This window comes from Mesoplodon mirus, assembly GCF_964341445.2.
Source record: "Mesoplodon mirus genome assembly, chromosome: 3".
Lineage (NCBI taxonomy): Eukaryota > Metazoa > Chordata > Mammalia > Artiodactyla > Ziphiidae > Mesoplodon > Mesoplodon mirus.
In genome coordinates this window covers 59,123,469-59,136,214 of record NC_138978.1, presented here as the reverse complement: position 1 = coordinate 59,136,214, position 12,746 = coordinate 59,123,469, and the positions used below count along the sequence as shown (strand labels likewise).

Here is a 12,746-nt window from a genome sequence, read left to right as displayed (position 1 = left end):
GACACTAGAAGAAAGCCAGAAAGAGAAGTTAAGTCACCTAAATTACATTACCCTGAGATAGCTAACATTTTTGTATATGTGCTTCCTGATTTTATCATGCACATATGTATTATGCACTATGTAGTTTTTGAAAATATCTTATTGTTCTGAGTGTCTGTGTACTTTTCGCTAAGGTGCTGCAGAAACTGTGGTGAGCAAGACAGACATGGTCTCTGCAAGCACCAGACATATAATCGACTGGACAAACAAAACAAGCAGATAAAATGATACATAGATAATACACAAGAAACTGTGAAAAGTGCTATGAAGAAAAAGGCCTTTGTCATAGAGAATATGGGGAGGGAGGTTTGAATGGGGAGACCTAATTTAAATAGTGTGATCAGAGAAGGTCCCTCTAAAGAGTGGCATTTATACTGAATTCTGAAGAATAAAAAAGTGTCTGCAATTCTAAGGGAGGAGTGGGGAAAGTATTTCTTCAGAGTAGAGCAGAGCTTTTCAAAAGCAGCACTACTGACATTTTGGGCTGGTTAATTCTTTGTTGTAAGGGATTGTAGAATATTTATCCACACCCCTGGCCTCCTCTCCTTAGATGCCAGTAGCACCAGTGTAGTGGCAGTAGAGTTGGAGAAAAATGGGTGGATCTGAGATTAATTTTGGAGATGGACTTGATATGATTTGCTTATGAGTTGGATGTGGAAGGTGAGGATATTTGAAGAATCGAAGAGAATTTTGAGATTTATTTTAGGTGGTGTTTGGTAGATAACGGACTGATTCCCTGCACAGGGAAGACTGGGAGCAGCAGGCTGGAGAAGGGGTGGGAGTTGGGGGCTCTCTTTAGGAGATGCCTGTGAGATACACAAGTGGAGATTCAGTTAGGAAATCGAGCGTGAGACTGGAATCCAGAGGAGAAGTCAGCCTTTATTTAACTAATCCTTGTTTCTGAACATGTTTGGTTTTTTTTCTCCTGTTATGCTATCACTGTTACAAAACAGCCTCATACATACATCTAAATATGTGTTCTGTTTATTATTTCCTTAGGATATACTTTTACACGTGTGGGTTATGTGTCACAGTTGTATTCTCTTGTACAGCTTTGGTTGTCGATGGCACACTATCCACGTTCCATAATGTACCTGAGGACTGGCCTCAGAGACAGTAGAGAAGTGGGACAGGGCACAGCCCTGGGCAGATACTGTGTGGAAAAAATAAGTGAACTGGCCATTTTCAGATTGGTCTTTTTGAATTCAGCCTCCCAGTTTTACATATATTCATTTCTGAGATTGATTCTTTTACTTTTTTGGGAGAGGAAGTGTAAAAAAAGAGTGCACCATACTTCAAGACTAAGTATTACATTAGAACCTGACTTTTCAGAGCTTCAGGAATGAGTTACTTGAGGTAGTTGTACAGTGATATTGACAGAAAATCACAGCCAGACAAAATAGTTTCAGATTTTGTTCTCTTCACACATTGCTGGTGGAGATGATTGTTGTTGGTCCTTGGTAGTTTGAAGAAGTGGTCAGTGTCCTTTTCTTACTGAGAGAAACAAGAAGTCCTATCTTGGGGAAAAGGGGGAACTGCAACAGTGAGAACCCTCCATCCAAAACCCACTAAACTAAAGTTGCTTCAGGGAAAGTGAGTGTCTTCCTTATGTAGGAACACCACCCCCATACTTCATGTCTGCCTCTTTTCGAGCTGGAGAAAGGCTAACGAGGTCCCAATCCTAAGAGCTGTGTACACTTGCAGTCGGTGAACTTTAAAGACTGAGTTTGACTGTAGCACAGTGTTGCAGAGCCGTAGCCCTGCAGTCACATCTGGTCTGACCCTCTACCCCACCACTCACTAGGTCCCCAGTTCCCACAGTATTCTGTCTTTCTACTTGACTTTGGTTTTGGTAACTACTTGAGGTTATATATTTCTGTTTGTTTGTTCTTCTTTCTTTCCTGGAAATCTCCGTAAGGTCAGCGATGTGGTTTGGTTAACTGCTGTATCCCTAGCACCTAGAATAACATCTGGCCCGTAATTGCTTCTTATTAATCAGTGATTACCAAGTGAGTGAATGAAGTTATTTAACCTTTTGGTGCCTTAGATTTCTCAGCTGTTAGGCAGAGATGATGATGTTAGCCTCCCCCTCATAGGGCTGTTGTAAAGAATAAGTGAAATAGTAAATGAGAGGAACCTCGCACAGTGCCTAGCACTCAGGTTAGGGCTTAATAAAGGGGACCTAGCAGCCCTCATTGGCTCGTAGAATGTGGCGTGCCTCAATGAGTGAGGGGGTGTATTTTGGTGATACATTTCACTACCGGAAACTTGAACAGCAGACGTTGAAAAAACTTACGTGTGGTAATGATGCAGTATAGAACCTGGATTCCTTCTCCTTTCTGTAAATCTACATCAGAAGGGTGTGTGGTGCTCTGTCATTTATACACCGGTTCGTTGTGGAGTTAACAAGTAATCAAACCCCAGACAGCTGTCGCGTCCCATGCCCTGGTGCAGCCCAAGCCTAGTACATGTTGCTTTTCATCATCACTTACATGGGAAGCCCCACAGAGGGGCTTCATGTGTTCATACTGTTCACCAGCACCCAGCATAGTGCGCAGTGAGTATTTATTAAACAAATGAATTAACCTGGGGAGACCTTTCCCAAGCCCCTTCATGCCCAGGTGTTAAGAAAGAGCTTTGGTGCCAGAGAAACTAAATCTCGTTAGTCTCATTGCTGTACTGCTTATTGGGTAGCACCTCCCTGTGTGGGGAACCTTCCTCTCAAGATCAGAAACATGGGTGGACTCTTGAAACTTAAGTGGTGGTTCGTTTCTTCTCACCTCTGCTCCAAAGGGACAGTATGATTTGGTCAAATGCCTGGCTCCCATTCGAGACCCCAAGACGGAGCAGGATGGGCATGATATTGAGAACGAGTGTCTGGGAATGGCCGTCCTGGCCATCTCCCACTATGCCATGATGAAGAAGATGCAGTTGCCAGAACTTCCCAAGGACATCAGGTAAACCTTCCTGCTGGCTAAAGAATTGATTGTGGGGATGGTGTTATTTTTGTACGTTTTCATACATCTCAGTTTAACTACTGCCAGCTTTTGGCTGACTACTGCTCTCTGCAGAGCGCAACTCATTTTTAGAATATTTATGAAAGGTAGCACAATTATAACTGTGTCCTGATTTTGAATGTTGGCTGATGACCTCAGAAATTTGTACTAGGGTGACAGTTCTGAGCTGGGGTGCCAGTCAAATTAGTGGCCTGCATGCCCTCCCCCTTCCTCTCTGCCCGTGCTGGGCATTGCCATCTATCACTGAACTTTTTCCTTTTGTGCTGGATCTGTCCTAAAATCCTTCTCAGTGTAGCTCTACAGGCAGCTGCTATCGTTCCCAGCCAGAACTAGTTCACTAGAGAGCTGTTAATTCTGATGTGAAGCACGATCAGCTGTTACCTTAAGAAAACTGTATTTACTTAAAGTTATCATTTGTAATCAAGTCTTTGTGAGAATATTCAATCTGTGTAACTCCCTCCCATCTATGAAATATAATTTTTTTTTTTTCTCACTGCTGTGGCCTCTCCCGTTGCGGAGCACAGGCCCCGGACGCTCAGGCCCAGCGGCCATGGCTCATGGGCCCAGCCGCTGCGCGGCATGTGGGATCCTCCCGGACCGGGGGCACAAACCCGCGTCCCCTGCATCAGCAGGCAGACTCTTCAACCACTGCGCCACCAAGGGAAGCCCCTGGGCACCTCCTCTTTATTTTTTCATGAGGCTAAAGTAAAAAGTGATAACACTCCTCTGATTTTCCTCTCTATTAATCTAAAAAATTACAATATTTGGGGGGGATAAACTTCAAACTCCACAGTTTTCCACGGTTGTGAAACCATCTGTGCAGCAGGGATTTCCCTGTGCCAGGTGCTTTTTCAGACCTGGGAGTAACTGGCCGACGGGTCTCCCCACTTTGACCCCCAGTGGACTTGTTCTCTTTTTCTTTGGTGTGCATACTCTTCTTAAAGCTGGCTCCTGTTCTAGCAGTATATCCATTCGCTGAGATTCTGTTAGTCATAGATACTCTCTCATTAGCACCTGGATGGGTAACTAATCTTTCAGTTTACTTGTTGATCCGTTTAATATATCTGAGACATTTGCACATGGCAAACACTAAGTCTTTTGTATTTAATTAGCTTTTATGGGTTTTTTCCCATTTCTTATAAAAACAGTTTTTGATCTTTATAGAAAAACTGTAAAATAGAGAGGCAAGTAGAACATACAGAACATCTTCCGTCACTCCTGACACCTTCCAGACGGCTTTCTAACTGATGCTGAATCTTAGTAACAGTATTTATGTGAGCACCAGTGTGCACAGGAACAGTGACACTAGCAAACAAAAACACAGATAAGTGCATTTTGCTGCCTGCCTTTGTGACCCAGAAAATCTGATGATTCCTGTAGGAATTCGCATTTCAGTAAAATCTGTGGAACATGTACTTGTCTCTTTTCTTTCAGTCCCTGTTCACCTCGGTCTCCTTATGATTATCATCCTCAGAGTTTTACTCCATGTAAGACCCCCTGGGAGTAGACCCTTCTTTCTCATTTGGCAACACAGGGAAGGAAGATTTATAGACTTAGGTTTGTTTCTGCACTATTCTGCTCACCTATACATGAAAAAGAGAATTTTTTTTTTTTACTTTCTTTCAGCTACAAGCGATATATTCCAGAAACATTGAATAAGTCCATCAGACAGAGGAACCTTCTCACCAGGATGCGGATAAATAATGTTTTCAAGGATTTCCTAAAGGAGTTTAACAACAAGACCATTTGTGACAGCAGTGTGTCCACACACGACCTGAAGGTGAAATACCTGGCTACCTTGGAAACCTTGACAAAACATTATGGTGCTGAAATAGTTGAGACTTCCATGCTACTGATTTCTTCAGAAAATGAGATGAATCGTTTCCATCCGAATGATAATGGAAACATGCTCTGCTATGAAGTGATGGTGACTGGAAATCTTGGAATCCAGTGGAGGCAGAAACCAAATGTAAGTGCCGATAGGTGGCTGATCAGAACAAAACATCCTGTCACATGGTGTGTTCCATGTATTCTGTTGTGATTATCTCTTTGCATGTTCATCACCCCTGTCAGCTGAGTTTATTTCATGGGCTAGAGACCATGTATCATTCATCTTTTATTGTGTCCATGTAACAGTAGATCTAAAATAAATATTTATTGAGTTCTGTAGGGAAACAGAAATATAATAACAACATATACAATATGTAATAATATAGTAATAACAGTAGACATGTACCAAGTGCTCACCATGTACCAAGTACTTTTCTAAGCATTTTACATGTATTAACTCATTTATTCCTTAAAACAAATTTATGAGAGATACTACCATTTTCCCTATTTTATAGATGAACACAGAGGCACAGACAAGTTAAGAAGCTTGCCCAAGGTCATAACTAACTAATAGTGATTATGCCAAGAATTGAATTTAGCCCTCTGGTTCTGTGAAATAGAGTAATTTTTCTTGCAATTTGGAGCTTCTTTTTGAAGTGTTTGTTGGATGAGGCAATAGAGCAGAGTGGTTTAAAAGCATGGGTTTTAAATCTAAATAGATGTGATTCAAATCCTAGCTCCACTGTTTATACTCACATGGCCTTGGGAGGTTTACTTCACATATATCAGCCACATACTATTCATCTATAAAATGGCAATACTTAGTGTATTACCTCATAGTGTTGAGAGAACTGAATGTCGTTTAGCACAGAGCTTGGCATATGATAAATGTTCAATAAATTATTATAGCTGCTATTGTCATCATCATTATTATTGTAAATAATAATAATATTGAAGTAAAGGTGAGATTTACTTTCTACTCCTATTGTATTCTCATGCTAAAATAACAGTGCCAAACACTCATCAAGTGTTTTCTGTGTAGTGTGGGTACTGTGTTAATAAGAACTTACCTCCTGCTCAAGGAACCTTGTGAAGATGTAAGATCTCTGACTATGGATGAGGAAATGGAGGCGCAAAGAGATGACCTAAGTAACTAGCAGAGGCACGATCTTATCCCAGATCTCTAGTCTCCAAGACTTCTGCTACACAAAATACATAAGCTTGTGCAGACATGTATGACTCCCTGGGTTATCCAAGCATGAGATTCATACCTTCTCTTGAAAATTCCAACTTGAATATGGCTATAAAGTCAAGACAATCAGTGATAGATTCTAAAAGGAGAAAGCCTGTGTTCAAATGGGGGGACCTGATTGTAGATGCGTGTCTAGTGAGCAGTTATTTCCATTCCTGAGTTTGCTTGCACATTATAGATTATGTAAAGAGTTTAGTCAGTGTGTTCATTAAGATCTCTTCCAGGTGTAGGATCCCAGGCATCCCTGATGGGACCAAATAGGCCCATGGGGACCCAAATAGGCTCATGGGTGCTAACTCTCCCAGTTCCTCTGTCAATCCAGGCACGCTGGCTTTCTCCTCCTCGGCTGCAGGCCTTCTGTTGGTTTGCCAGGAGAAAATGAGAAATACCAATAGAAAATGAGAAATACCAAGAGAAAATGAGAAAGCTGACTTCACCCTGTCACTTTTATGTATCTTATCAGGTTCTTCCTGTTGAAAAGGAAAAAAATAAACTGAAACGGAAAAAACTGGAAAATAAACACAAGAAGGATGAGGAGAAAAACAAAATCCGGGAAGAGTGGAACAATTTTTCTTACTTCCCTGAGATCACTCACATTGTAATCAAGGAGTCTGTGGTCAGCATTAATAAGCAGGACAACAAAAAAATGGTAAGTTTGCTTCAGAAGTGATTCGGCCTGGGTCTGGTGTTGGGAGGGAGACTTTGCTAAGGACAGTTATGCAGCATGTGCTCTTCAGGGTTCCTGTCCCAAAGAGAAAGTCTTATGATTGTCTTATTTAAGCCAAAAAGTCCCTATTGCTGACATTGACATTATCAGTGTCTGTTTTTAAGTTACACGGGTACATTCTAGTGCCTTTCTTTGGTCTTCAAATGTGCATCTGCTTCAGGATTTGCTGTCTTCCTAAAGATATTTCAGCATCAATATTTAGTTCACAAAAGTTAGTGGATTTGAAGATCCACATCACTGAGTGAGTGTCAGCATTTTCTCCCAAGGGCTCCTGCACAGCCTTCTCTGCTGAGTTGGGTGGGTCATCTGGAATGAGGTCGGTGGGAAGCCCCATTTTGCACTTGAGCAGACTGTCCAGCCGGTGGCTCTGGCCACAATGACGGTCCTCATCGTGGTGTCAAGCACACCCAAGTGACTCTCGGACAGAGGAAGGGGTGTTCAACCTCTCTTCCTCTTTTTTTGGTATCACTTGAGGACGTGATCTAGACAGGCAGGCCAGTTTGGCAGGGGAAGTGGGAGTCCTGCCAGAATAAACATGTTTGTGTTGGGGAAGTCACGGCTGACGGCACATGGGGAGGACAGGTGGGTGAGACACGGTGCTCCATGCAATGAAGGTAGTCATCTAGGGAAATACCATGTTTTCCCTAAAAATTGGCAAATACTTTGTCAAAATCATAACACTCAGTACTACTGGGAAAGAATCTGGTGATATGGTTTAGGACAGATGGTCATTCTTTTACATCTAGAGTAAGTAGTCTCTTTGATATACCGTTTGGGAAAGCAATTTGGTAAACATGTGTTAAAAGCCTTGAAAGTATCTATATATCCCTCCATACAGGAAATGAGGACCTGTCTTCCAGAAACAGTGAGAGATGCAGGCAGTGGTCTATGAATGAGAATATTTATCCCAGCAGTATTTACAGTGTCAAAATACTGAAACTAACCTGCATATATGATAATAGGAAAATGAGAGAATAAAACACAACTCATCTGAGTAGTAGAATATTATGTAAACAAATTGCTGAACTAAAAAAAATCTGGAAAAATGCTTCGTAAATAGAAGAAAGCAGAATATAAAACTGTTGGTAGAATGGAACCAATTTTGTTTAAAAAGTTTATGCATATACATACACATGCTCTTAGAAAAATAATCAGATATTAACAACTATTTGTTTATGATGGGATTATGAGTGATTTTAATTTTTAATTCTCCCCATCCTCCCCATTTTTTTAAACAATAAAGATACATTGATTTCATTAGAAAGCTGTAGTAAAAACGTGAAGGAAGTAGAAGAAGAGCCCAGATAGATGTTAGTGGAGAGATGGAAAATGGTGGGAGGGAGAAAATAATAATAAATGCTATGTATTCAGTATATTATAGATCTTAAGTCATGTTATATGATGTGTCTGCTGTATCTTATTTAGTCCTTACAAAGACCTTAAGATATCAGGATTTTGGCTCCACTTCCAGGGGGGAATCTGAGACTTAGGGAGAGGTGTAGGAGCTTGCACAGGGGCATTTCCAGCCTGCACTGCTTTGGTTTCCACAGTGTTCTCTTCCCCAGGGACTCTGTAGTGAGGGAGAGGTTGGCCCATTTGTGGTCTGGCTGTCCAACATGGCCAAACCCTGGAGATGCGTGGCAGAGGAGGAGGAACTGCAGCCAGCTGATGCAAGCTTTGTGAACCTGCCCCATCTGTCCTGGCTGACAGAGTCAAGTCTGGCACCCAGATGGTGCACCTGTCATCTAAGTCAGTGCTCACCCTGGCCACAGGGGCTGACAGCTCTGTGCCCAACTACAGTGCTGTGCAGAGAGCAGGGGGAAGGCAAGAAGAAATCGATACCTGATCTCCTTGTTACCTTGTTTTCCTTTACAAATACTAGCCCTGCTGTGTGCCAGGTATTTCCTATCTTAAAGGCTTTATGAATACCAACTCTTTTCATTTTTCATATCGACCCTATGAGGTGGGTATATTGTCATCCCCATTTTACAAAGGAGGAAACTGAGGCACAAAGAAGTTAAATAACTTGTCCAAGGTCATACAGCTATTACATTAAATTATTTGAAATTACCAATATTTGACAATTTTTTTTTTTTCTTTTTGCGGTACGTGGACCTCTCACTGTTGTGGCCTCTCCCATTGTGGAGCACAGGCTCCGGACGTGCAGGCTCAGCGGCCATGGTTCACAGGCCCAGCCGCTCCGCGGCATGTGGGATCCTCCTGGACCGGGGCATGAACCCGTGTCCCCTGCATCGGCAGGTGGACTCTCAACCGCTGCGCCACCAGTGAAGCTGTATTTGACAATTTTTGACGAATAAAAATGATGATTATATATGCTTAAATGTAATAGCAAGTAGAGATACGGAGATTTGAACCCAGATAAGCTGGCTTGTGAACCTGTGGGTTAACACTATGCGATGCTTTTTCTTACTTATCTCACTCCTCCATCCCTTCCCAGCCATTTCATTTCCAAGCAGTACTTTGGTTGCTGGTCTTTCAGGAGAGCATGGTGCTGCCATGTTATCAGATCATATCTTGATTTATCTCTTCTCTCTGCATCTTCTTGACATCTCCCCTTTCTATTCAGACTTCCGCTTTCAGAGAACTTAAGTGCTTACGTACTTTCGTTTGTATGTGACTGGGTGAAGGGTTGCCCAAGACATACCGTCTTGAATTTGCTCTTTGGGGCTCTGCAGGGAGATGCCAGGTCACACCCGAAAGGAAGCACACTTAGCACAGAGCCTCCTTCCTGAATTGCCATCCCTATGGTAGCCCTCCCTGCCCTCTCTTGGCCTCCTTGGCTCACAACCCCAAAGCACCCTTTGGCATCATAGCTAGCTCTCATTATAAGCCCCTTACCTCCATTCTGTCTGGTTGTGTATATCCACCCCTCCCCCCTTCACTGGTCTTCTTGTCTCTGTCTGCTTTTCTCTGCCACCAGCCTCTTCTTTCTCCAGTGCTAAGGAAAGAGTCGTATACTCAAGTGTCATTTTACCCATCTCTGAAGGCTCAGGTGTTTGTTAATATTCTTGTGAAACACAAACCTTCCTTCATCAGATGTTCCTGGTTGGCCCTGCAGCTCCTCTCACATGGTCATCTCTGCTCAGGGTTGTAAGATCAAGACAAAACCCCACCTGTCTTCACCTCCAGGCGTTTTTCTTCCTTCCATGGAAACTCCCTCCCTCCTCCTCTTTTGCCTTTGCCTCTGCCACTTTGAGTAAGACTCTCTGCCTCCTCCAGACCCTCAGAGGTTCCTGGATTTAATCTAGGAACCATATCATTGTGTCTGGGACCATTCGTGGACTAAAATCCAGGAGTTTCACCTTCTAGACCAACTCTGGATGAGATGAAACACCTGTGCCTCTGTTTCTTTTTCTGTAACTAGGAATAATGTGTAGTGCCAGGACAAGGGTGCCATCTGCACACTATGTTCCCCCCACCTCTACTTTTATACCTCTGCCACCTTGATTCAGGCTTCCTCTTCCATCTGGGCTGGGTGGCAGCTTCTCCACAGTCTCCTGCCTGCCACAGCTGCCTGTGCGCCCCTCCCCGCCCCCCACTGTTCCTCAGTCTGATAAAGTTTTGAGGTAAGAGATGAAAGAGTGTGGTGAACAGAGTTATATATGTAACTGCAAGGGGTACAGTTACTATCGACAAAAAGAGCTTCCCTTTGGGGTCATGCATTCTTCATTGTGTGAAATATCTTCTCACTGTGTACCTCCCCAGAGAGTCAGCTGCTTAAGATGGCAGGCAAGTGATGTAACCACGGGCATTTCTACTCTCTCGCCAGGAACTGAAGCTCTCTTCCCACGAGGAGGCCTTGTCCTTTGTGTCCCTCGTGGACGGCTACTTCCGGCTCACAGCAGATGCCCATCATTACCTCTGCACCGATGTGGCTCCCCCGTTGATCGTCCACAACATACAGAATGGCTGTCACGGTCCAATCTGGTTGGTTCAAAAACATTTTCAGTTGCCTTTGGTGTGAAAAGAACCCACGTGTTAGTGATGGGGAGCGTGTCCTTCTCAGGCTTGGGCATCATCAGGCGTTTATGCTTAATACTTACTTGGTTCCCTTTTCCATCCCTGCTGTCCTGGTCAGGCCTTCCTGTCATTTCTTACCTTGGTCCCTGCAGCAGGCCCTCACCTCTTCTCCCTTCCTTGGGTGTCCTCATAGTTGAACCCCTCACCTCTCCACAGCTGACCAAGAAGTGCTGCACTTCCTAGCCCCTTACTGTGCCAGACGCTCTGGGTGATTCAAGAAAGACAGGGCACGGGTCTCTACAGCAGACGGTGTAGTAACAGAATCCCGAGTCAGCGTGTCCTCCAGTGCCAGAAGGCCCAGTGAAGGTGACCAAGCCTTAGAGCTGGGAGGGGCTTTGCTGGGTATCTCGTCCCACCTGCATCTCAAACACCTCCAGTGATGGGGTACTTAGTTCTTCACTTGGCAGCGAGTAGCTTATAGCTCTGACAGTTACAGACATGCGTACCTTCCTCATAGGGAGTTGAAGTCTGCCTCCCTGTAACTCTTGTCTACTCATCTGAGTTCTGCCTTTTGAAGCAACAAGGATTCAGTTTGCTTCCTCTTGCGTGCGACCATCCTTCAGGCAAAGGAAAACAGCTGCTGTGTCTCTTCTGAGTCTCTCTTCCAGACCGAAATATATCTGTGGAAGCATCTCATCAGCCACCTTTCACATGAAGCAGTTCCCACCTTCTTCCCGATCCCAGTTGCCTTGTGGACAGGCAGTTTGTCAGTGGTGTGGTCCCTGGCCTGAAGAGGCTCACAGACTCACAGGGAGACAGACACACCAAGAATTGCAGAGCAAGGGTTGAGCTTTATAATAAAGCATGTCCCTCAGATATGCCAACTGTAGTTAGGCTTCAGGGCCTTGTCACTTGCTTTTCCCCTTGGTCTGGAAAACCCTCCCTCCAGAATCTCAGCAGTCACCACTTCCTTCAGGTATCACTCAGATACCACCTAACTGGTAAGTCTTCCCTGAGCACCTTATATAAAACGACACCTCTTCCCCCTCTGCTCCCCACACTCCCTGACTCCTTCACTCTGCTCTATTTGTCTTCAGTGGCGTTTATTACCTCCTGACATATTAAGTTTATGTACATGTCCGTTTGTTTCTTGTCTGCCTACCCTCACTGCCCAACCCCCAGGGAGCCATTGGTCTCCGCCATTCTCTAACACGTGCTGACCACACAGCCCTCTTTTACCAACACTCAGTGAGCAGAACTCACTGGGTGTAGTAACCTCATATGTGGGTTTATTTAGCAGCTGTTTGCTCATTGCCCTCTGTGTGCCGGACTTGTTAGTCCTGGGGACATGGGAGTGTAGGATAGGCAGGCTCTCTATTCACAGCTTTCTAATCCTTGATTTCTTTATTCAGTGTTTATTATTCAATTGTTCACTTATTTACTGAGAACTGTGAGCCAGGCATGCTCTGGTTATTGAGGATGCAGCAATAAACAGAACAACTCCAGGTCCATGCTGTCCTGAGGCTTCTGTTGTAGTTGTGCTGCCTGGGATGGGGGGAGAGACCCCTACCACTGCATCACGGGCAGCTCTGCATCCTTAGCCTTGGGGGAGCTCTTCTGGCTAGAGTGTAAGCGGTGTGTGTGGGGAAGTCAGGGACAAGTGGGCTTAGTGCCTGGGATAGCAGGCTGAGCCCCCTTCTCGACTTTGGAGACCTGATCTGTTTTGAGGCTCCTCAGCATCTCTGCCTGCCTCATGTCTCATATCAGAGAGGACGGTAGGACCCAGGACAGGTATTGTGAGCGGCCGTCAGACTTGAGGCAGCTCAAGGAAGTGGACATCCCATGGGGTTTAGAGTGCTTCTGTTTGGGGTGAGCTTTCTCTTTTTGTCTCTCTCCCTGT

General features: G+C 44.2%; 1 protein-coding gene across 3 annotated transcripts in view; it reads left to right on the top strand.

Moving 5' to 3' along the window:
• The window catches only part of JAK1 (Janus kinase 1), a 136,202-nt gene that overhangs the window by 95,929 nt on the left and 27,527 nt on the right, over nucleotides 1-12,746 (top strand). For all 3 annotated transcript variants that reach the window (XM_082613376.1, XM_082613374.1, XM_082613375.1), the window contains 4 exons: nucleotides 2,833-2,996; nucleotides 4,683-5,025; nucleotides 6,602-6,787; nucleotides 10,656-10,813. In XM_082613376.1, the coding sequence (XP_082469502.1) occupies nucleotides 2,833-2,996; nucleotides 4,683-5,025; nucleotides 6,602-6,787; nucleotides 10,656-10,813 (851 nt within the window). The remainder of the gene's footprint in view (nucleotides 1-2,832; nucleotides 2,997-4,682; nucleotides 5,026-6,601; nucleotides 6,788-10,655; nucleotides 10,814-12,746) is intronic.